We start from the raw sequence: 25,943 nt of genomic DNA, 5'->3' as shown, positions 1-25,943 counted from the left end.
GGTAAATTTTAATACTTCGTAAGTAATAGTCACCTCCTCTGTCTGGACATTGTCCTTGTAAACAACAATCTTTACCTATTGCTGACCGAATACTTCTGCCTTTTGAAGATCCTCACTTACACACTCCCCTTGATCATTAATGACTTCAGTAATGTCCTTCTTGGAACCTGTTTCTGCCTTAAAGTACCTATACATACCCTTCCATTTTTTACTAAAGTTTGTATGACAGAGAATTATGCTTGCCATCATGTTATCCTGAGCTGACGTCTTTGCTAGATTCAATTTCCTAGTGTGTTCCTTCAATTTCTCCTTACTACCACCGCCATTTCTAACTCCATTTCTTTCCATATTGCACCTCATTCTTACTCTCTTTACTTCTCTGTTATAATAAAGTGGGTCTTTACGATGCCACTGTACTAAAAAAAAAAGAAAGTAAGAAAGGGAGAGGGTGAAACCCGGTGATGGCATATAGCCTACTCCTGTCGAATAGCACCAAAGGGTCTGTTCAATGCTATGCGTCCCCATCCGACGGACGAATCACCGTCAACAGCGAACCGGGTAACCTCGGTGTCAGACCGTACAGACTCAACGCCTTAACGATCATGGATACTGTGTTTGAAAAAAATATTGTCCCCATAAAAAGTTAGTGGAACGCTCAAAAGAACTGCATCCTCTCGCTTGATTGTATGAGTTTCCAGTTTCGAACCCACAACACCCAGGAAACTCCCATGCCACGCCACAGATTGTAAGCTGTTATTATTAGGCATGTTTTGATACGAACACCCTTTTAAAAAAGTCGCCGCGAACTAAAAAAAAAAACGTTTGGGATTTACTGCGGTGTGACGTACAGTGCATGGCATTGCAACAGGTGTATATTAACAGAGAAAGAATCCATCCATATTTGTTCTCATGGATGGTCAAATGATTTGTAGTAGGTGTATCCGGCTGCGGAAATGACTCAATGACATGTTATGTCACTTCAGATAGGAGGCCACATGACCAGACCTGCGAGTATAAATAATTAAATGGAAGAGACCTCAACCTCAGTTCACATCAACATGTTGAAGATAGCACTGCTTTCATGTCTAGCAGCCACAGTGAGTTACACAATTCACTCTGATTATTATATTAAGACTCGTTTTCGAAATTACTGACTGGTCTGATAGAAAGCAGTTCGGGTTTCGGTAAAGTTATTCGAGTGAGGTTCAACTTGTAGGATTTCAGGTAAAATATAGCAAATATTTTAGATTCAGAAGGTAAAAAGAACTATATCACTATTGACCTATCCAAGATGGTGTCGAATGACATCAGTAGACGAATAAATTTGAGTGGTGTCTTTTAAAGTAGGAAAGATCGCAATATGAAGATAAAACTGGAATTCAAGAGGAAAAATTGGGTCAAATATTTATTTATAGGAATGGAAGTTAGGGACTGGAATAACTTACCAAGGGAGATGTTCAATAAATTTCCAATTTCTTTGCAACCATTTAAGAAAGGGCTAGGAAAACAACAGATAGGGAATCTGCTACCTGGGCGACTGCCCTAAATGCAGATCAGTGGTGATTGATTGAAGGCTGTTGATAGGGTAAATCATGGGAGATACCGTGGGTGTATTCTTCGTCTGCGTCCCCCACCCACAGGAGGTTGTGTGTTTGGTCCGCGAGAGGTATTTTATTTCCCTCAAGTCCGCCGACAAGCCGGTTAGGACCCCCCTATCCGCCACCTGGGACGCGCCACGTGGGAGTATCACCTCTTCCCCTGCTACGCCAGCGTAGTAGGTTCGTGGGCAAGAAGAGGAAGTAGGGATTGGAATAATTTATCAAGGAAAATATTCGATACATTTTCAAGTTAACACCACTTAGCTGACAGCTTAAATGCAGACCATTGATGATTGATAGGTACTTTCGCGTTTTTTGGGGGGGGATGTACTAGCGGAAACACTGCATATCGACTGAGAGGTACAAGAACTTTCTACTAACTTTATATTGTATTTACAGCACCCAACATAAATGTCTACAGGATACTGGAGTGTTTGCTTTCTAATAAATTTTAAAAATGTTGTTTCTAGCTTGTGGTCTGCGACGAATCGCTGTTCTCCCACAACATCGACCAGCTGTACGACGAACAGCAAATCTTTGACCAACTGTTCGGCCACCTACGGTACAGAAGACAGGCTGAGGACGGGGGAGAAGGAAACGGAGGAGGCGACGGGCCAGAAATATTCGAGGATGAACCTCCTCCACCTCCCCCTTCTGGAGAAGGTGGACCTCCTGAAGGTGGACCTCCCGGAGGTGGACCTCCTGAAGGTGGACCTCCCGGAGGTGGACCTCCTCCTCATCACGGAGGTCCTGGAGGACCAGGACACCGCAGGGGACCTGGCGGAAGATTCAAACCACCCGTAAGCATTTGCACAGCTCAGTTGAGTTTGTAACATTTGCACGGATATGTATATCAGATACACTTACACAAGAGTAAAGGTGGAGGGATTGGGTTGCTCTTAATATTTGTAGATCCTGGATATTTACGCAATACTAGATTAGAATGCAAACTGATTTGGTTATTGGGAAATGTCGTCTAGATCGCTCTTACGTAATGTAGTGAGACTAACGTAAATTCTAGTGGTTCTAACAGATTGTGCCCCTAATGTTTATGCAAATCTCACAGCAGAACTGTTGAGCAGGGTGGAGTATATTATCTGCGCACTTTTTAGCGATAGATTTATACCCTAGTGCTGAATCGGTCGACCTCGGTTATCTTCGAGATTCGTATTGGCAACCTTTGAAACACAAACTAAGAATAGCTTATCATCGCTGTGCGACATCTGGCGTACACTTTAAGTACTTGTACTGTTGTTGTTTACACAGCAAAGGCAAACTATAGAATTCATGCTAGGAACACGTTTCGCATCGGGAAATGTTATATTTATATATTGTGTGTGTGACACAGTTGTTGGCGTAAGATAATAAAGGTTTAGAAAATTCATATCGATCGATCATATTATCGATTCAATTTAGATTTCATTTTCATTCAGTTGGCAATATTACCGGAACCGGCAGTGCTCCCGTCTTACTCCTCAACCGAGTACAAAAATCTATCACTAAAAAGTGCGCGTACAATACTTGTTATTCGTTTCAGTGAGTTTACATTCCAACCTGTTAAGGCCTAAACATCCGGACTCTACCAATGAGGGTTCTCGATAATGGGAAAATCCTTTCGACCACGGAACCGCCAAATAGAACAAGGGTAGGTAAAAGTTTCTCAGAGGCCCATATTAACCAATGTCAGTTAATTTTGCTGCGATTTCCCAAACTCGGATTATGTCATTACCTCGGATACTGCTCACTTCTGTATTCTCCAGAGCATTTATTATCTCGGTTTACCAAAACTAAGTTTAGTTTCAATCTGAATTTGAACCTTAAAATTTTCATACTTACGCACGGAAAACAAATGACTACGTACTGCCGCCCTTATCGAAATGCAAACCAGTTTTCAATTACGTTCGGTGTTTGCAATTAATTTATGATAAATTATGTCTGCTGTTGACCAGAAACGAAGAAAGAATAATAATATGACGTTCCAAATGAAGAAAGTGTTACTGAATTTGGTGGCAGAATGCATTAATATCATAGAGAATAAGAACACAATTTATAGCTTACACATTGTATATTTCATTCAAAAAGTAAGGCAATATGCCTTAGTTCTTCATTAAAAAGGTCATTCAGTCGTGTATCATACAAGATATAAGCTATAATAGAGAATTCATCTTAGGCCTACCTGTGTATTGGGAATTCCAGGTTATGTTCGATCACTGAAAGTGTGGAAGCTTTATATAACCTGAAATGTGTTTCAAAATCAGGGTTATCGTAGCCCTCAAATTACCTAGCGTATTCTTTTTATCCACCTAGGACGTTTTATTGCACAATTTTTGTCATATTCTCCGACGGTATGATTTTCTCTGTAAGTTAAATATTCCAGCCATCTACGAGCTGCCATGTTGAAAAGTTATTATCTTAAATTTCCCAACCTTTCTTCGGTAAAATTTTAAACTAAGATATTACGCATTATCTGATATAATGTTGTTTATGAATACAAATTCAACTGTTATCTCTGATTTCTTAGTTTTAAACCAAGATAAAAGATTTTACTCGCGTTGGTGTATATGGTCCTTAATGTTACTGTTTTCTCACTGTTAAATTACGATTGTCCGTAAGTCAGCTGGGTGATTTTGAGACATTTATTCGGTTGTTTGATCGTGAGTTGCGTTTGCTGTACATTTTATAGAAGTCACTGAAACCAACAAGGTATTTTCAACGGATATAGTAGACTTCACAAACAAGAAGAATATCACTTGCTGGCACTCAGGTATAGTTCTCTTAATTTGCTCGTCAACGACCGGCATTAAGGGCTGATCCTGGAGCCGGCTCGCTTTTCAGGTTTCCAGTGTTGCACAGCTGCACGCAGATCTGCCCAGTCTCGCTGCTCGCTCTAAGAGGCTAAACACTTAAAACGGAGAATTGACAACACTGTATCTCGAGTTGGGGAAATCCTGGCATGTAAATACAGCCGGTCAGCTAGGCTTCAAAACCGTACAGGTCGTTAACGAGGAAAATGCAAGAACTATATCCAGAGAGCTACAACTCGGCGTCAAGATTGAACCGTTGTCATGATTTATTAACAAGATCGCCAACTGTTTAGTTATTTATTTACGTATTGGGAAATTATGATATTAATATGAATATCAATAGGGTAATTCCGGGAGAGTTGCCGCACTTTTTATGTCTTTTGTTATATCTCGGTATATTTACTTTAAAAATTGTTGCAAATTCATCGAGCATAATTTGAAAACATGTACATTTGATCAGGAATGAACAAAATATTGGCAATTGAAAGTAAATAGGAGAAAGGAGTGAACAAAGGAATTGTTGCATCTGCGGCGTCTCTCCCTGGATCCCGGTATAGATGCTGCGAGTAAAATAATTAATGAAAAAATCAAATTTAAGCCAATTTCTTCAACTTTAATATAACCGAACACTAGAATGTACTACAAGACAATTATATCCACATAATATAATCAGTCAATGGAAAAAATCTATCTGATAATTTACAACATTAAAATCATATTTTAATTTCGATTTACTATAAATGTGTATGTGCAATGGATTCTTCACTGTGTTATATAAAATCCCACGGCACTTAACACCCTTGAAATGGCTCTGGCCTGCACAGCGACCGCTGCTCAGCCCGAAGGCCAACTATCAGGGAGAGACGCCGCACCCTCCTGTTTTCATACCTCAAGGCTATCATGGCCCAAAATTAGCTTACTCTCAACTACAGTCATGTTTCTGACGTCTACTGTACTAAAAACGTCTGATTTAAGCATTTGAAGTCAACTTAATATACAATAAATTAACACACGCAAAAACTTTGTCAGGAGGAAACATGTACTCGCCTCATGATATCGGCTATAATTGGCGTAATATACGAGCAAATTTCGTCACACTCGCAGACAGTAGTTCTTCCTTAGAAACTGAAAAAACACACATATTGCCATCTAGCTGTAACGATGGGAACCTTTAGCTACAGTGTATGCGGCATCTCTACCGGGGCGGCATCTGTCCCGGATTTACCTTATTGTGTAGATAGAATAGCGGTAGTGTTGATTACTGAAAATATCGTTTGAAAAGACGAAATTCATTAGCAACATTAAAGAAGCCCCAAAACAAATTAAAACAAAGAAAGATAGAATAAATAAAGTTGCTAAGTTCAAGTAGCACGGCGAAAACTCAGCGGACTCGATAAAGATGCAAACTATGAGAGAGCCAGGGAAATTGAGCTAACATACCACTTCAGGAGAAAAGAAAACGCATAACAAGAAAGTTATTTTAGTTCCTTAGTTGCAGTCATCTAGTGCATTGATGTAAGCTAGTTTTTCCTGTTTATCTATTTATTTAAAATACTTTAGTAAAGAATCTCGTGTTTTGTCCTTCTCACAAACATTGTATCTTATATTCCAGAGATGTTGCAAAATGCCCAGCATAGAGAAGGAAAAAGTGAAGGCTGCGTTCAAGAGCTGTAGACAAAGTACGCCTAAACCAGAACATCCAAAGAAACGTGAGTAAAATCTGGCAGATGATTAGTTTTTGAAAGAAGTTATCATTAAAAGTATTAGGCTGGGACATCAGGAAAAACTTACGGTATCAATTGATCAAGAGAGATACCGTGGTGCAAAATTAAGGTACGGCCGAAATTCGAGAACACGTTCCTCACATGTAAAAGAAGAAAATATGTTTTATGGAAATTGGTCCGGAAAGGCTTTATTTCCAAGGTAGAACTCATTTTCCACAACTCTACTTAGTACATAAGTTATGGGAAATACTCAGGAACAGAACGCTCCAGTATACCTTCATGAAACTCTTTCTTAAAATGTTCAAAATATCCTCTGTTAGCTTTGAGATATGCATCAACCCGTCTTAACATGGAATAATAATTTTAGTTACTCGACATATACAGGGTGCCCCAGGAAAAAATGGTCAATATTCAGGGATATGACAGAACGATCATTTGAAGCAAAAACTTCATATGGACATAAGTCCTATTCAGAATAGTTTCCGAGATAGAACATATTTAACCAATGGCGTATACTGAGGGCTACCAAGGCTTTCGGTGAAGCCCAAACCTCAAACACGAATGATGGAAATCTAAAGCACATTATAATGTAAGCATCTGACCCATTGTTCTATTTACAAAACTTGAAAGAAACGACAAAACACGTCGTACGTATTTCTGAGAGCAATGCATCGGGGACTGATATTTCAGCCCAGACGCTGTGTCCCTCCCCCTCCACCCACCTCACGCGACAAGAGAGAAGCGGGGACCATGGGGGATAGGTGAGCTAGGCTTCGTTCCGCCAGATCGCCACTGCTAACTATCAGTCATGTGTTACTCATCGTATATACTTCCTCACCTCATACTTCTGACATAATTATATACGTAGGTCGAGTCATAAGTCATGGCAACAATTTTTTTTTCTTGCGAACAGGAGACAACACGGAAATTCTAAGATATGCATTTGGAAACGTACGGTATGTACTTGCATATGATGCCACTAGATGGTGTATGTAAACAACAGTGCGGGTCTAAGCATGCCCCCAAGTTCAGTGTGTGCGCGAGAGCGTCACAAATTGGGAGTCAACAAGCAGGAGCAATGATCATATATTAAATAGCCGTTCTCCACGGCAGAATTGCACGCCAATGCCATGCAGAGCTGCGGGAAGCATTAGGTGTGCATGCCATGCCCTATAGAACAGTGGCGAGGTAGTTGGAGACATTCAAAAGGGGTAGAGTATCAACTGACGATTTGCCTCGCCCAGGCCGTCCAGTGTCTTTGGACAAATATGTAAGGATAATGGTGATCGATCAGTGTCTGTAACCAGTGGAGACCTGTCCTTTGTACGTAGTCTTGTGTATTTGCTGTCTATACCATAATAACACAATGTTTACCAATGCCTGAATTTTGTCACTTTCCTACAAGAATCTCCTCAAGTCAGAATTTGTCTTCAGGCATTATGCCTAAGTACATGCCCTATATATCCAACTGTATATATTAGATTTTCCGTGTTGTCTCCTATTCGCGAGAAAGAAATACAGTAGTTGCCATGACTTATGACTCGACCCTCGTAGATAACAGAGTGCTGGTACTTCACTCCCGTTTACTTCCATATCCTTGTAGGAAGACACTACAGGGCTGTTGTTATAGGAGTAATACAGTTTTCTTTTTATAGGTAAATCTGCTAAAAATGAAATGCAATTTTTCAGATTCAGTGTTCTCTTTCGTTGGTTGAAATCGAACCCGTGATCATGGGTCGGACATCACCACTAATCTTCCGAGGAAGCTAATTAACCAGTGAACAATGGATATGACCACTATAAAATTAGTATTTACTACTACTACTACTACTACTACTACTACTACTACTACTACTACTACTACTACTACTACTAATAATAATAATAATAATAATGAAAATGATAATAGTGCATGGCATATGTATAGGCTTGGTGGTGACCTAATGAGGATAAAATGGAAAGCATTCTATCCATTTAGCCACAAAGCCGGACTTTAATTTGCTAAACCTTAGGATACCATCTCCACTGATGAGGTGTTGAGTATTGGCAGTGACAGAGGCCAGGGCAGTAGCTTGTGAAGCAGGCTTCTCCGTTGGCTATTGGCTGCAGCTCGAAACGCTGAAGGCTTGACGTTCACTAAACCAACCATCGAAAAGGGGTCATCTAAGCCTAGTGGTAGCCTACGTCTTGATCCCAGCATATGCCACTGCATTCAATGTAGGCCTACATCTGTTCTTGTGCTAGTGGCGCGCACGAATGTGTCTGACCCACCCAAATAAACATTCAGAAAATATTGGTTAACCGGTGAGGCTTTTAAATATTGGCTATAACATGTAAAAATATGACCTGTATTAAGTTCGGTGTAAATTTTGTAGAAGCGATTTTTTTAACTTATGATAGTTTTCACCAAAATACGATATTATCATGAAGGCAACCCAATAATGCAGTTTCCTGAGATTGGCTACGCTGGACTCACCTCCCGGAGTTTATAGTGAAACGAACCTACATCTCCAGTATTCACTAAACAACGTATCGCTCCTTTTGGGTCATCCAGTGTACAATAACTCCATGGGAAATCACCACAGCAATCATATTATATAACGATGTTATCTTGAGCTCTGCGCCATTGGTAAAAACCGTCAATGTGTGCTTTATCATCGCTATGATCAGCTAACATATTCCACTACTGTAGCCGGACGGAAATTGCCGCATAACTCTCTCAGCGCTCACGAAACTGCGGGAGAACAGATACTGACCAGCAATTTGTTCCCACACCTGGCATTTAATTAGATCTCGAGACAAAAATTAAAACTGAGGGTTTCTGTGGTACGGTAGCTATGATGAATATGAAAACGTTTCACATCCTGATGAATGCTTATATTCAAAACATTTGGTATACCTAATAACAAATACAGTAGAGACAATACGCGACACTTCCGGATTTAGCCTTGTTAAAATGGGAGACAAGTCGCAAGTGGCGCTCCTAGTGGCTTGACCTGAAAATTCGCGCTAAATTCAAATATTAATGGAAATGTATATACGGAAATGGATAAATAAATTACGTCTAGAAAGAAAGTGTTACTAAGCTATTAACTTCGAAGTTGCTAAAGCAATTCTGGATAAATGAATGAAGAATTATTTAACAGGTTATTATTTAAAGACTGCAATTAGAAATATATTAAAGATGTGAAATGGACTGCTGTGAAAGGGCTTCATCTTTAATTTATGCATTACTCTTTTAGCTTTAGAATTCCTGCCTGAACGTTCACGCCTAGATTTTTCTTTTTTCTCATTTAAAAGCATTGTATCGTCATATTAAAACACTTGTCAACAAAAATATCGGCACATTCCTTACACACATGATTCAATGAATTTACATTTATGAGCTGGACAATTTTCCTTTTAACTTGAAGCCTACTAACAGAAAGAAAATCTATAAATTTAGCAACAAAAACATTCAAACTTTCCCTGTAAGCAATACTTGCCACAATGCCATTATATTCGGGTAAAGCAAATTTGCATCATCGTATTGTTTCAAAAAAATATGTACATTTCTTAAATCACCCACATTTTCTTCAGTGCTTGAGAACGCATTACGGTATTCCAAATGGGGTAACTTGGAACACAACCAGCCACACTCATATGCAAATGCATTTTCCTGAATTAAATCAAACCCACAGATCACACCTACAACAACACATCCGTATTGAAGGTTAACTGCTGCACTATAAATATAATATGCGTATTATATTTTAAGCCAGTTAAAATATGGGTCGAGCAGGTCAGAAGATTATGAAGTACTATAAAAATCCTTTTGTCACTGGAAGAATATATATGCAAACACAATATTACTTACATTTTCTTGTCACGAGAGAAACGGAACAAAGACCGCGCATTCTTCTCTACTTCATAGTTACTGCAGCCAAACACAGCACATACCTTTCCCCTCATGTTGAGAGGAGATATCAAGGAATGACACACGCTACTATTTAATTACGTCAGCTCACTGAAAACGCATAAATAACACCAAAATCTTCACACACAAATACACGTGTTCTTATGACAGAATCAGTAGTTCTCAGGTCAATCCGCTAGAGAGAGCTCTAATAGCTGTCCCTCGATATCTCGCTGAGTGTCGCGTATTGTCTCTACTGTATTTGCTAATAACCAGTAGCGTCGATTGGGAATTGGATGTGTGTCGGGGGGGGAGTATATATCAAAACTAAAAAAAAAAAGAGGCAACAAAATGGTAAGTTTTTTATGTTCTTTGACCGAATTTCTACAGAGAGGTAAAAGTTGACAGTTCACCAACTTAATTGCAGTAATAATAGATTTTTTGAAATTTTGATTCAACACTATGCATTAAAACTTTCGCCAAAGGAACAATATTACACATGTATTACAATTAAATAGAAGTACGGCGTGATTATAAAATTACAAATCATTTAGTATTTGACAACAGACACTAATGAGACTGCCAGCCAAAGGAATGCGCACGGCAAGCGGGCGAATCATACCTCAATGTCCACGACCCTGGTAAAATAATATAGGCCTACCCCCTGCTACCCTTCTTCCCAGCACATGCAAAGTGTCCACTATTTGTTTCCGTGCTATACAAACCGGTTAACCGCGACCCACGTCGTTTCTTTTTGTGCGTATTTCCGCTAAGAATAAAATAGAATGAAGGATTAATTCGTTGATGAGAGAAGAGGGCTCGTATGAATTGCTTGTTTTAATAATTCCTAGTTTCAGTCTGCTAAAATGCAATGAAAATGTAATATTTTCTCCACAAAGTGTAGCCGGGGGGGGGGGGGAGCGACTGAACCCCCCCCCCCCGGCCCCTTCCTAATCGCCGCTGCTGTATACAACGGTAGCTCCGGTCATCATTCACCAATGCTACTGCTTTCGACGAGTCCACGGGATTTAGAGGCATGTTGATCAGTTGTTTATTGCTCAGAAACTGCTCAGTTAGTGTCAAACATGAAGTGCCTGATTTAAAAGGATTACTGTGATAGAGTAAATCATGTAATTATTTACCTTAATTATATCTAATGGACTTAAACTACTCCCTAAAGTATCAAAAACTTTCGTGCTTCATACACCTGGATATACCAATAACCCCATAGAAAAAGGTAAGCTAAATATAAGCTAATGGGTTCATACCCCGTAAATAGGATTGTCCTCCTTTTTAATCTTCAGCACTCCTGCAAAGTTCTTATTTACTATCACTTTAATTCTCGGTACAACGCTGAAATAATGGTTTTCATAATTGGCGCGAAATGATTAAGAAATGTGTGGAGGCACTCACCATTGTTTCATTTTGTATTAAAAAGCCTTCTGCTGTTATTCACTGTTGCTTCTTCTTCAGTAACGTCCAAAGAACACTAGTCAATCAATAAATATTAGAAAATGTATGGTGGTAATCGTATTCAATGTAGAATTTAACTGAGCTTTCGACCAAGTGTTACACTGCGCTTTACATTGGAGAGCAGTGCAAATTGTTTTCCAAGACATTTAGCTCTTACGTCTCGAAATGAAGTACCGTATTTATTTTCAGTTCTATACTTTTACAATTCACTCCTCATTTACAAAGTCTGTTTGTAGTTTCTTGTTGATACATGCGAGGGAATTTGAGCCATCTTTAGTCAGGACGTCGTCTACTGAATGTAGCAACTGACTGATGACTTGTGCTTTTGTGAGATCTATGACCAGCCAAGTATAATTCACATCACAGCCTGCACGGTTGCTACGCAACATCGCGTCACCCATTTTATTGAAAGGCATTATTTTATGATCATCTGATTTTCCCAATGGGAAAGGAACGACTTTTTTTCTGCAGTTGACTTACTAAATTTTACTTGTTTCAGGTGGATGCTGGAAGAAGCCTGATGGGGTAAGTTTCTACTACATTGTATTTTGGAATCTCTTGTTCAGGGTAAAAAACAGGCAAATGCAAAACAACTCTTCTATCGAGAATGATATAGACATTTCCATGGGGGAATGGTGTTTAAAATGGGGTTCAATTACATCACCATGTTATTCTCGAAGTGGAAACATTATGGGCGAAAGTAACCACACGGATGATGTGGCTCTTTCCCTCTTTGTGTCATGCAGACAGTATTATTATTACGTCACCAATTCTTGCTATAATAATAGCGTATGGGTAGAGAGGCGCCTGTTTATCGCAAACAAGAAATCGCGACTTTTTTTGCGAAATTTTATAAATTTGGCTCAAAATGCGCAATTATGAGAAATCACTCTTTGATATAAGAAGTATAATGAAAGTTAATTTAGAAAATAATGAAGTCCTCTCATCTAACAAAGCAAATTCCCATCCTATGAGAACAGTCAACATAAGAATATCTTGAACCATACACAGTGTTTAGGGATCTAGTTTGCAACTCATGTAGAGCAAGTAATATATTGACGCCATTGACATTCTTCTTTCCCCGAAATCAGAATATGGACACTTTTGAAAGATGCAGTGAAGGCTTTATGGATCCCAGTCAGCAATGCTGATAGCGAGAGGTCATTTTCAACGTATTGGAATATACACCGAATAGCCAAAAGTCATAGGAAGACACTGAATGTGATGTTAATCCCGAGGTGGTCCTCCGCGAGCCCTCAAAACGGCAGCAGTACGGCGAAGCATCGACTCTACAAGGTGTTGGAATCGTTACGGAGGGATCTGGACTCACGCATCTTGCACTGCTACCCACAATTGGTCTTGTGTAGTTGGTGAGGGGTTCATGGAGCGTACATCAGCATCGACAGCATCACATACATGCTCGATTGGATAAAGATCGGGGAATCTGGAGGGCCAATCCATGGTCGTAACTTCACTGGTGTGCTCCGCCAGCCACCTGCTTACCACTACTGAGCGGTGACACGGGGCACTGTCCCGTTGAAACATGGCATTTCCATCAGGGTACTCTAGGGTCAGAAAGGGATACAGATGGTCTGAAAGAATGTCCACATAACGTGCACCTGTCAGCGCTCTCTGCAGCCGGATAATGGGGTCTAACTGTGACCATGAGAACGCCGACCAGACCAGAACTGAGCCACCTCACGCCTGGACACAACCTTGTTGACATGCAGGATTCACAGCTTCATGGGGAATACGCCACACTCTCACGTGCCCATCAGCTCGATACAACTAGAACCGGGATTCATCGGACCATACCACAGGCCGCCATTGTTCCTTGGTCCATTGCCGAAGTTCGCGGGCGTACGCACGTCGTTGAGCTCTGTGTCGAGGTGTGAACAAAGGCGCAAAGTTGGTCGTCGGCTGATGAAGCCTATGCGGTGCAGTTGCCTCCTTACAGACCTAGTAGAAATGGGTTCCTAACTCCCAACGTTCAACTGGGTGGTGATCTGACTCACAGTAGCCAGGCGAGCGCCCAGTATGGTTCTGCGGAGGCGACGTGATGTCCGTTCGTTAAACACCTGTGGTCTTTCCGAGCGGCGGTTTACGTCGGTAGTAACATTCTCTCAGTGATATTGAAGATCCACCCTCGATACTTTTGACCTCGGAAACCCGAATTCGCGTGTAATCTACGCAATGCTATGACCCATGCGCCGATGATCATCTCATGTTCAGTCGGTTCACTCGCGATGTGTTGACATCTTCAGGGGTCATAGACGGCACATTTTTTAATGGGACACCGCTTTCCGCGACTTTTAGCCACTCAGTGTAATACCTGACAAGAGAATAGCTCTGACTCCCACCAATACGGAACTCGCGGTATCTCTGTGTTTAACAGGCTGATGTGTAAAATATGTACGTAGTCTAGGATTTGATATACAGGATGCCCAAAATAAAACTGTCTCGGAAAATATTTATAACACTGACGCGGAATTGACTCCTCCTAATGAACAGGAGAACTGCCCATCACAGGAAATGCTGGAAATCGTGATTTCGATGCACCAATCGGTTGCTGTCATATGTTTGCGCGTGCGCACATCCCGAACACATCGCTGTGTCATTACGTGTGAGTCAGCGAGAGGAGCAGACGTATTTGTTTTGTTCTTTTTTTTACTAGTTGCTTTACGTCGCACCGACACAGATAGGTCTTACGGCGACGATAAAACATGGCGTGTTCATTGTCGAGTGTTATGCGAAGCACGATTCGTGGAAAACCTGTGCGGAACTGTTTACGCAAGAGTTTAAGACCGGAAGTGTTTTGGCCAAACCAGCAAAGTCTGCAGTGCAAAACGTTTTATTTATTTATTGGCGACAAAAGGTCCCATGAGCCTCGGGCTCATGATAGGGACAGTACAGTACATACTTATTAAGGCGACACAATAATTACATTTCATTCAGTAAAGTGACAGGTACATTTTTGGATAACTAAGACATAGTTGTTTTTCTAACATGTTGGAATCATAGTTTTTCAGAAGTATATTCAGATATTGCATGGCTGTAAGATATTAAATATGGGCAATATATTCATTAAAGTAAGTTATATAGAGCTTATATTAAGATATTTGTACAGGGGTAATATTCCTTCAGTTTTTTCTTAAAACATTTAACCGATTTAGAGTTCTTTATAACACGAGGCAATACACTGTATTCCCTAAACGTTGACAGTTCTATGCCTTTCACTCCGAATTGGAGTGACAGGGGTATATCCTTAATGATCCTCTACTTTCAGTTAACAGCAGAGTGGGTTAATTTCCTGTCTAGCTTATAAATAAAGAGTGATTATGAAAATGCAATTTGCTTATGGAATGGCGGAATATTTGACTCTGAAAAATCTTCATGTGACGGTTTGAGGAAGGCGAATCCATACATGATATTGATAGCTCTTTTTTGTAGGATTTCCAAATTATTAACATAATCTTTCCTACATCTTCCCCAAATAAAGTTTATGTTAGATGTGGATGGATGATTGCATAATATAGTGGTAAAATGGCGTGAAACGGATTCTATAGCGAATAAAAACCGTAACTATCGGAAAAGAGTTCGACACCAAAAACCATTGCAAATGTACTCTTGTGCATGAATTAATATCAGGTGAAGCAGGAAGTATTAGATTAGTAAATGAAGTCTTAAAGGAAGTAGATGGATATTGTTACTTGGCTAGTAGAATAAATAACAATGGCAGAAGTACGGCAGACATAAAATACAGACTGGTACAAGCAAGGAAGGCCTTTCTTAAGAAAATAACTTTGCTCACTTCGAATACTGATATAGGAATTAAAAATATGTTTTCTGAAGACTTTCGTCTGGAGCGTGGCACTGTTTGGAAGTAAAATATGGACGATAACTAGCTCAGAACCTCCGTGGCTCAGACGGCAGCGAGTCGGCCTCTCACCACTGGGTTCCGTGGTTCAAATCCCGGTCACTCCATGTGAGATTTGTGCTGGACAAAGTGGAGGTGGGACAGTTTTTCTCCGGTTACTCTGGTTTTACCCGCCATCTTTAATTCCAGCAACACTCTCCACTATAATTTCATTTCATCTGTCAGTCATGAATCATTGCCTCAGAGGAGTGCGACAGGCCTCGGCAGCCGACACAATTCCCGTCATCATTCATTTCATCACTGTCTGGAAAACATGTTGTAGGTTTTCTTTTCAACTAGCTCAGAAAGAAAGAGAATAGAAGCTTTTGAAATGTGGTCTTAACAGAACAATGCTGAAGGTGAGATGGGTAGATCGAATCATAAATTAAGAATACTGAATAGAATTGGTGAGAGAACGATTTGGCAAAATTTGACGAGAAGAAGAGATAGAATGATAGGACACATCTTAAGACACCCAGGACTTGTTCAGTGGGTTTTTGAAAGAATTGTAGGTGGTAAGAACGGTAGGGGTAGATCAAGGTATGAATATAACAAATAGAATGATTAGAGGGGATGTAGTAGTTACATAGAAATGAAATGGTTAGCACAGGATAGTGTGGTATGGAGGGCTGCACCAAACCAGTCTATGGACCGACAACCCAAACAGCTGAAATACAACATTCTAGTACCGGTACTGAAGAGGGTGGACTCTTCTCAATTTGACTTAAAGACTGCACCAGCTAGCAACAACAACACAAAATTATTATTACTGTTCCATCATCTAATATGAATAATTTTGTCTCTTGCAGTGTTTTAAGGAGTGCATGTTCGAGGAACTCGGCCTGGTAAGTAGACAAGTTTTTGAATTGTGGTTCTGTATTATGTTACTCTATTTGTGTCACTTATCTGCAATATTATGTCACTAAGCTCATTTTCAAGCGATGAGCTTTAATCATTTTCTGCGTGTTTAGCTCAAGGACGGGAAAGTCGATCAAGAACTAGTGAAGAACATGATTATTCCTGCCATGGAGAAGGCTGAAACTAACGCAGAGGAATTGAAAACTATGATGGAGAATGCTATCAGTGCCTGCATCACCAATGCAAGTAAGTGAAGTGCAAATATTTTACCGTATGTCTATTGAGACCTCGTAGACACTATTCATGACCTCAACGTTAAACAGACTAGGGTGGTTATCTCTGTGTCCGGTACCTGTCGTAGGAGGAAACATTATGGGGATCAGGGACTTTCAATTTGAGAGGGTTAAACTGCTTCACCTAGATATTTAAACTTGGTTACTTGAGAAATAATGTTGATTATTATTATTTACAATGAGGCTTGCTAAGGACCACATGCCAATTTCAACTCATCCTTCCTTGTTGATTCCTCTTCCATTCTTTCCAGTATTCCTTCATCATTGCATTTTGCTTTATTCTTCTTCAGTGTTGCCAACCCATAAATCTTTTCTCCGCTAAATTTTAGTTGAAAATCCGCTAAATTTCAGACGGCAGCGAAATAGCATATACCAGCTGTTTTAATTAAAGAGATTAATTCAACACTCTCCAGTTTCAGAACAGGAGTTCATCATCTTCTCCTCGCACTATATGCTCTGAAGCAGATGTGCTGGGTTGAGGTCCTGTGGTTTCATATGAAGCCACAGGGTACCATTCTTTTTCAAAGTAACTTATATGCTGGCAGTTAACAGCAGCAAAGCACATACGGCTATTTTCAAATCTATTTTGAAATTTATTTTCACTTTCATTACTGTTTTCATTGTATTTGAGAAGTGCGGAAAGAAATAATTTACTGTTTTCATTGTTTTCGAGAAGTGCGGAAAGAAATAATGTCAAACAATTTCGCATTTATATTGCTCTGCCAATAGATGCACCGTCGGTATTTGGGATCACTGGGAAGCTTAACCAACTCATATTTTAAAGTTTAATTATGTAACCATTCTTTACGGACTACTTTTTAACCTATTATTTCGATATATTAGTGTACCAAAAAGAACCTGATGTCAAAAGAAACACGTTATCAAACACGACACTACCCGGCTCATCAAGAGTACAGTAACGATTGTAACAAATTCTGAGTGAGGCTGTGGGCCAGAGCTGGTCTAGAAAACGAGTCGTAATATGCAGCATAAGTTCAATACAACGGGAATAAGCAGACTATTATGCCGTAGCAAGTTATATATAGTTTTTTTTCCTGGTGATGAAAGGTTATATTGTTACCGCTGAAAATCGCTAAAAGAAGTTTGAAAATCCGTCAAAAAATACGCTGTCCGCTAAATGGAAAATTTATCTGCTATTCTATTAAAAAATCCGCTAAATTTGGCGGAAAATCCGCTGAGTTGGCAACACTGTTCTTCTCTCCTCAGAGCACTCTGGACCGGGCTTCCTTTTCATTCTTCCTTAGAATCCTTCAATTCTTAAAACTTTATTTTTTAAAATCTCTCTTTCTATAGTTTTCTCTTCTTTTATTTTCTTTCTTTCTAAATCTTTCTTGAGCTCTTGTATCCAGATCGTTGTTGACTTTTTTTTTTTTTTTTTTCCGAAAGTTACTGGAATATCTGTTATCATCCATTCTATAGATATGTTTTAAAAAAGAGCAATCTCCTTTTTCTTATTGTTTCCATTATATTTTCTATACTCTGGTACATGTCCTTGTTACTTCTTATTTTGGACTTGAGATTTTTCTCATGATTCTTCTTTCTAGTACTTCCAATTTACCGAACTATTCACTTGCGTAAAGACATTCTGGGTTCACCACTGTATTATAGTGTCTAATTTCAATATTTTTAGGTAAGCATTTCTTGTTGTAAAAATTTTTAGTGATGCCATATGCTCTTTCCATCTTGTGTAACCTTTCTTCTACAGCAGATGTTTCTAAACCATTTTCTTGATTATTTCTTCCAGGTATTTGAATTTCTTTACTTTTTCTATTCGACCACTATGTGTTGTCCAACATTCTGGATTTTTTTTTTTCTACAGAGATTCTCAAACCTGTTTTGTTGGCTGTTTCTTCCAAGGGATTGATTTGCGTTGTTGCATCGGTTAGGCTCTGTGAAAGTATATTAATATAGTCCACAAATGGCAATCAATTAATTTCAACACCTTCGCTTTTTCTCCCCAAAGTTGTTGACCAAATTTTATGTTCTTATAATTTTTCATTCCAAATTTTTACAGTTTTCTTCAAGATACAGTTGAGCAGAACTAGCAATAAGCCATCACCTTGCTGTACATCTCTGTTCATCTTGATAGGTTTTGATATTTCACCCATACATTTTACTTTGGAAACTTTGTCTGTAAATGTTTCCCATATTAGGTTTCACTCCAAATTCCCATATGTTTTTATCTAAGGTTTCTCTATCTACAGAATCAAACGCCTTTTTAAAATCCAGAAATGTGTCTAATATGTCCTTAGAGTATTATTGTATTTGTGTCCGCCTCTGTGGTGTAGTGGTTAGTGTGATTAGCTGCCACCCCGAGGCCCGGGTTTGATTCCCGGCTCTGCCATGAAATTTGAAAAGTGGTACGAGGACTGGAACGGGGTCCACTCAGTCTCAGGAGATCAACTGAGTAGAGGAGGGTTCGATTCCAACCTCAGCCATCATCAAAGTGATTTTCCGTGGTTTCTCACTTCTCCTCCAGGCATGGTACCTAACTTAAGGCCACAGCCACTTCCTTCCCTCTTCCTTGTCTATCCCTTCCAATCTTTCTATCCCCCTCTAAGGCTCCTGTTCAGCATAGCAGATAAGGCCGCCTGGGCAAGGTACTGGTCCCTCTTCACAGTTGTATCCCTGACCCATAATCTCGCGCTCCAGGACTCTGCCCTTGAGGCGGTAGAGGTGGGATCCCTCATTGAGTCTGAGGGAAAACCAACCCTGGAGGGTAAACAGATTAAGAAGAAGTATTATTATTATTATTATTATTCATGGTGTACCCAGTGGCAGCTAGTGCAGAAAATCAGTTGTGTGCTGTAACCCATTCCCCCTCCAAAAATATCAACATATTTATAAACAAATGCAGGTTTTCAAGAGGCTCTCCACTGAGTTTTCCATACTGAACAAACACGCAAACAACCCCCACACATATACACATTCCTCATACAAAACTAATTAAACACACAATAACACCTGCAATGACAAAACATTCATGAACTCAGAAACACTTGGTATGAGCGCACAAAACAGAACTTCTCAATCTTACCAAAATCACTGAAATAAAACCAGCAATGTCATAATGCAAAATTACATGTTATGTTGTTATAGTGAAATTTATGAACTAGACATTTTGTCTTCTCTTCTTCTTCCTGATATGTTTCTGCTTATGCAGGTCATTCAAGACATTTTGTAATTAACCCTCCGTTACACGCGCCGCGGAGTGAGAGTCCGCACTTTATTATTCTTTGGTATCATAGGCCGAAAATGCAAGGCAGAACGGGCTACCTTCTTGTAGCTTCCTTCTGCATCAATACAAAGCCCGTGACGGTGTGAGAATGTCTGAGTAATCGCCGAGCTGTCGATTACAGAAGTTTATATTGTCAACTGCAGACTTGCGGAGTCTGAGTCCGCAGGCGTGTATTGGTGAGTTGTTAATCTTACTCAATCTTTTGGTAAGTCATTCATTCTTCCGTTACTATTTATTATAAAATTATATAATTTTACTACTACACATGTAGTAGTGGGCTCATTTTGATATATTTCCTACTTGTGATTATTTACAGTGGGATAAACACAATATTACAAAATGAGCTATGAATAATTATTTTGCATCCTATTTCCAAGGAGTTGGTGCGATTTATTCTGAGAGTTACGGATCAAATCGAGCAGTGGTTGGACGACGAAAAGTTGGTGCAAGTGATGATAGTGATCGGGACGTCGTAAACAATAGTGATCGTAATTCTCAGAGCAAACAGTCCACGTGTGAAGAGGACGTGACTGAAAGTGAGCAGCATGAAATGTATGTTGGAAAGGACGGGACCCAGTGGAATCATCGGCCTGTAATGAACCGTAATGGAAGGGTCAGGAGACCTGAACGTAATCTTATAAAACACTTGCCTGAAGTAGTAGGAGTTGCCATAAATACTGAGACGCCAGTTGAAGCTCTGCAATTGTTCTTTACTGACGAAATGCTACAAGAAATCGTAACATGCACAAATCGCTATATATACCCTTGTGTCATACAAGTCAAGAAAAGACAAAGTTGTATTGGTTCCATCTACTTTCCATGAAAACAATTCTATTGATGGCGATTAAGATGGATCAAAACCCTCAATGATTACCTTCTATAATGACATGAAGTCGGGCGTTGATAAGGTGGATGAAATGAAATGCACTTACTCCGTGGCAAGAACATCAGGACGTCGTGACTTCTTCCGTCGATAAACATCAATTAATAGGATGTAACGATTACAATTTTATTCCAAGAAGTAAATTAATAACCAATTATTGTTAATTTAAAATTAGTTTTGCTAAGTCCTGTGATTTTCAGTTGATAACTTCTAATTTATCCTAAAGGACTGAAATGTTCTTGTAAATGTAGGCTATATATAAATTTATCAATATAAATAAAATCGAAATAAAGTAATTATGATGTAAGACTGATTGACAGATGAGAGAAATCAGGAATTCTTGAAAAAAGAATTGAAATGAAAAGAATGGAAGCTTACAAACAATCGCGGACTATCAGTCCGCGCGCGTGTATTGGTGTTACAACAGAGCGCGCGTTTAAAGGAGGGTTAAAGAAAATCACAATATCTTGTCCTTATTTTGACAACATAAAAAGTACAATTTTTATAGTTCATCAATTTACAAATGTGGCTATGGGGGTAGGCAAGTTGGGAGTATTAAAAGACCTGGCAGGAACAGCTGATGGCTTCCTCTACAGCAGGGCCTCTCAAACGCCCAAAATCTCACGCGTGCAGATAGAGGCGCAAGAGCTCCGTGCACTGTGCATCGCTGCCGCTCGGCATGGCTCGGATCAACGCTTCGTCCCTGGGCTACTCGGCTAAGCTCGGCTCAACTCGCCTATACTCGGCTCAAGTCAGCCCGGATTTGGAGCGCTACGGCGCAAGTGGGGCAGAGGGAGACAGGCGGAGCGAGCGAGACAGGCGTGAGGAAAGAGAGAGTAAGCGCTATTGCTCCAAATCGAGGAGTGGGGGGTCTGCACTCTGGTCAACCAAGCCAAGTCGTCTTTTGCACCGTGCACAGTGCATGCACCACACGCATGCACCCTGAGAGGCCCTGCTCTACAGTATAATGTTTTCCCATTTGCTCTGAGCGATCCCCTCTCAAATACTACCACTGAGTCAAGAGGGTGCGAAAAGCCACATTCTCATTTCGGTCGAAATGCAAGTGTGACCAGTGCTGCGCCTCTGTGGTTGAACGAAGACTCGCTGTGAAGGGATATCTTGGCTGCTGTTTCTACAGCACATTGGAAAAGTTGGGCACACATGCGCAAAAGGTAGAGTTCCTGCTTTCCGGTATAAAGCTTAGAAATTCATGATGAGCTGTGATCTGCACAGCCTGCACCTGGTGTAGAGCGCACGACTAGTTACCTGGTTGTGAGGGGAGTTGAATGATTTCCTATTTTTTGGCTTATGTATTTTCCAATGCACTGTATTCAATTGTAGATAATATTATTAAAGTAATTTAGGCAATGTGCTGCAACACATAAAGTACGGCTGTACCACATTGCTGTACAGTTGTGAAACTTGGACTCTTTACCGATGTGACTCGAAAAAGCTTGAGAGTTTCCACCAACAAAAACTTCGATCCATCATTAGGATCAAAGGGGAAGACCATATCACCAACACTGCTGTTCTTGAGAAAGTGCATGCCAAGAACATAGAATCGCCCATCACTGGTCATCAGCTTAGATGGATTGGCCATGTGCTTCAGACGAGTGATACGAGATTTCCATGCCAAATCCTGTATGATAAACTTTGTTCTGGCACCAGACCTTGTTGAGCCCCCATGAGGTGCTATAAGGACCAGCTTAAGCACACTATGAAGATGACAGGTCTCAACCCACAAACCTGGGACATGCTTGCTCAAGACTACAATTTGACACTGGACCATCCCTGCTTGAAGGGGAACGGCACAGATGTGACGAGGCCAGGAGCACAACCATGTCCTCCTCCAACAATTCTGTGCAATCTGTGTGGGTGCTTATTCCATGCTAGAATTGGTCTGTTCAACCATCGAAACAACATCCACAGACAGAAGTGAATTTATTGGAAGAAGTTAATTACTTGGAAACAAGTTAAAGCCGATGATTATTATGGTATTTTAATTCGCTCTGTGTTATCTTACTTGATTTATAACATTATACAGTAGTTGTGTCATTTCATGTTATGTGTGTAAACAACATATTGATATTTTATGCCGCTGTTTACCTGTCGAGTACAATTTACTAGTTATGAAAAATCTTACTCATTTACAGCTCAAGAGGCTGAAAGCAACAAATGCAAATCTGGAGCTCAGGAACTGGTGTGGTGTGGGATGAAGGAGATTATGTTGGTGAGTTGCTGCTTGAATTTGTTCATATTTTAACCTAATCTCTTGTAGCTTCACCAGACTCTTCACTGCTATGATGAATTGTGGGAAACAGTCATATTATCGTTTTAAGATACTTATTATTACTACTCAAAGTATACATGCTGGATGCTCCTTGTCAACTTTGGAACTATGCAATTATGATGTGAACAGGTTTCAATAAATTTTACTATATATATCTTCGTTGTTTCTTTTCCAGACCTGTCCAGAAGGAAGCTGGGAAGACAGTGAGTATTCTTGATTCCATATTATTACTTTATAAAAACATAGCTCATGCCTGTGGGTTTCATTAACTGGAGAACACCATATAAATTAGAAAATAGTTCTCAAGGAATTAGTGTGACCACGGTTGTAAAATATTTGGCAGTCATTTTTATGGGCTGGATAGTTCGAAGTCCACTCAGCCTATATGATTACAATTGAGGAGCTATCTGATACCAAGATGGCAGTCTCGGTCTAGGAAGCCAAAAATAACGGCCGAGAAGGTTTGTCGTATTTTCCAAACATCACCTCATAATCCAGAAGCCTTCGGGCTCACCAGCGATTGCTTGGTAGGTTAAAAGGCCTTTGGGGTCGATAGTACCAGGGAATTTTTTATTATTAGTTTTTCTGCATCATTTTAGCAAGCCTTCTTTGGGCCAGGTAAGTAAAATAATGTTTTATTTTACAATTGCTTTACATTGCATCAACACAGATGGTTCTTATGGCGATGATGAGTTAGGAAAGTGGGATGGAAATGACCGTGGCCTTAGTTAAGATACAGCCCCAGCATTTGCTTCAGGTCTGTCGACAGCGGGGTTCAAAACCATCATCTCCGGAATGTAAGATCACAGCTATGTGGGCCTGTACCACGTAGCCAGCCGACGTCCTTGCCTTATTATTATTATTATTATTATTATTATTATTACAATTGGGCTTACATGGCACCGACACAGATAGGTCTGATGGTGACGATGGGATAGGAAAGGGCTAGGAGTGGGAAGGAAGCGGCCGTGGCCTTAATGAAGGTTACTAGTCACACTTGCCCGGTGTGAAAATGGGAAACTATGGAAAACCATCTCAGGGCTGCCGACAGTGAGGTTCAAATCCACTACTCCTGAATGCAAGCTGATAAATAAAATGAAATAAGAAAGGAAATATAATCCTTATCTACACCAGTGATCATAATTCTGGAAACTTTGTAAGAAATAAGATAACATTCATACTTCAAGCACTCAATTTTTACACTAACATGAAACTGCATAGAAAACACTAAACCATAAAATAATTAATCCTTAAATGAAATATTTTAAAAAATCTAATTTTCATGAAAGTTTTATTGCCGGGCTGAGTGGCTCAGACGGTTGAGGCACTGGCCTTCTGACCCCAACGTGGTGGGTTCGATCCTGGCTCAGCCCGGTGGTATTTGAAGGTGCTCAAATACCTCAGCCTCATGTCGGTAGATTTACTGGCACGTAAAAGATCTCCTGCGGGACTAAATTCCGGCACCTCGGCGTCTCTGAAAACAGTAAAAGTAGTTAGTGGAATGTAAAGCAAATAACATTAATTATTAAAAGTTTTATCTAAAGTATGTGTTTTGCATCACTTCGTAGAAAGGTAATATCACTGCTTTGTCAGATAACTTTTACTTTTAATCAAATCATCATTAGTGGGGCATAAAGTCCACGAAATGTTGCAGATCTTCCTTGTTGATAAGTTGAAACCAATTGTTCACAATACCTTCAATCAACAGAATGTTGTTGCTGGGGTTTGTTTTTGACAATTAAATTTTCAATTTTGGCATCCAATTTTCAGTGTACAAACATCAACAATGGAGCAAGTGTTTATTTTATCGAGGAACCAGTAGTGATATCCTGTCAGTGGGTAGTAAAAAACACCAATGTGCAAGTTCTTCTGTTCTTTATGTATTTTTTTTATAAGTACCTCAGCGTAGTGGACAAATGATCTTTATTACAGATCAAAATTAACTTCAGTTAGTGACAGGGCTTTAAATCTTATTCACTTGCTAATAAATACACACGTCACAGTATAGTGTAAATGCAAACTGTTTCCAGAATTTCGGCTACCAGTCTAACATGTGACTATGACGTAAAGTGGATTAGAGAATGTTATTTCTGTTTCAGGTGACATGTGCAATTCCATGAGAGAGAGGATCAAGGAGGGACCACCAAAGGATAGGAAGGGCAAATTCCCACCTTGTGACGAGACGGAGACAAATGAAGCAGCTTAGAGAATATCTGACACTATCTTAAATCCATCTGATGTAATTAAGTAATTAACATAGTTCAATAAAGGAATTAAAAGTAATTCTGTTTTGTAGACATATATCTACCTATGGATCATTCCATGTTAAGAAGAGAGGTCTCATGGAGTTACAAGGAGTGAGTACACCCCCTCTTAGACACCCATGATTCTTCGTTATTTAGGAATATAATGTACTATGAGAGAAAGAAAAAGGAAGAGGCATTTTCTTGCTAGTGAGTTATTTAATAACTTCTTAACATACTCCATTTCATAAATACATTCACAGGAAGGAAGCACAATGGCAGGAACAGCCATCGCTTTGTTGCCTTACTTCATTTTCACTCCAGAGTTGCTCTGGTAACAGGTAATGCATAATCCGTTACGCTGTAAATCAAATTATCACTGTAGAAGAGACGTCGTCCATTTATTTGTGTGTATGTTCTACTATCCTTGTCCCGTACAGCAGCTGTTACTGAATATTTTGATGCTGTGGTGTGCAACGATATGTCACAGCATGACTGGTACTGACACAGAAATTCGCTACGATTTTTATCTATGCATGGTTTTGTTATTTCTTAAGTGCCACCATTTTCCCATATTGCTGTGAGAAATGCAATGAGCCCCTCACTTAACCCCTCATCCTCTTCAGTTTAAGAAAAGAAAATTATTTGCAGCTTACTCCTTTCACTTTGAACTTGAGTACAGAATTTCACAAACTTACGTGTGGCTG

General features: G+C 39.8%; 1 protein-coding gene across 1 annotated transcript; it reads left to right on the top strand.

The window, feature by feature from the left end:
* The first annotated feature begins 1,057 nt into the window (after positions 1 to 1,057).
* Positions 1,058 to 25,276, top strand: LOC136884679 (uncharacterized). Its single transcript, XM_067156945.2, has 9 exons — positions 1,058 to 1,097; positions 2,069 to 2,398; positions 6,015 to 6,111; positions 11,994 to 12,019; positions 16,220 to 16,255; positions 16,382 to 16,514; positions 22,857 to 22,933; positions 23,169 to 23,196; positions 25,093 to 25,276. Exons 1-9 carry the CDS (start codon positions 1,059 to 1,061, stop codon positions 25,197 to 25,199), a joined length of 873 nt encoding a protein of 290 aa, XP_067013046.2. The 5' UTR covers position 1,058; the 3' UTR covers positions 25,200 to 25,276.
* The last annotated feature ends 667 nt before the right edge of the window (positions 25,277 to 25,943 follow it).

The sequence above is a fragment of the Anabrus simplex genome, chromosome 13, assembly GCF_040414725.1.
Source record: "Anabrus simplex isolate iqAnaSimp1 chromosome 13, ASM4041472v1, whole genome shotgun sequence".
Classification (NCBI taxonomy): Eukaryota; Metazoa; Arthropoda; class Insecta; order Orthoptera; family Tettigoniidae; genus Anabrus; species Anabrus simplex.
The sequence above is the reverse complement of the archived record's forward strand: the minus strand, read 5'-3'. Positions and strand labels throughout refer to the sequence as shown.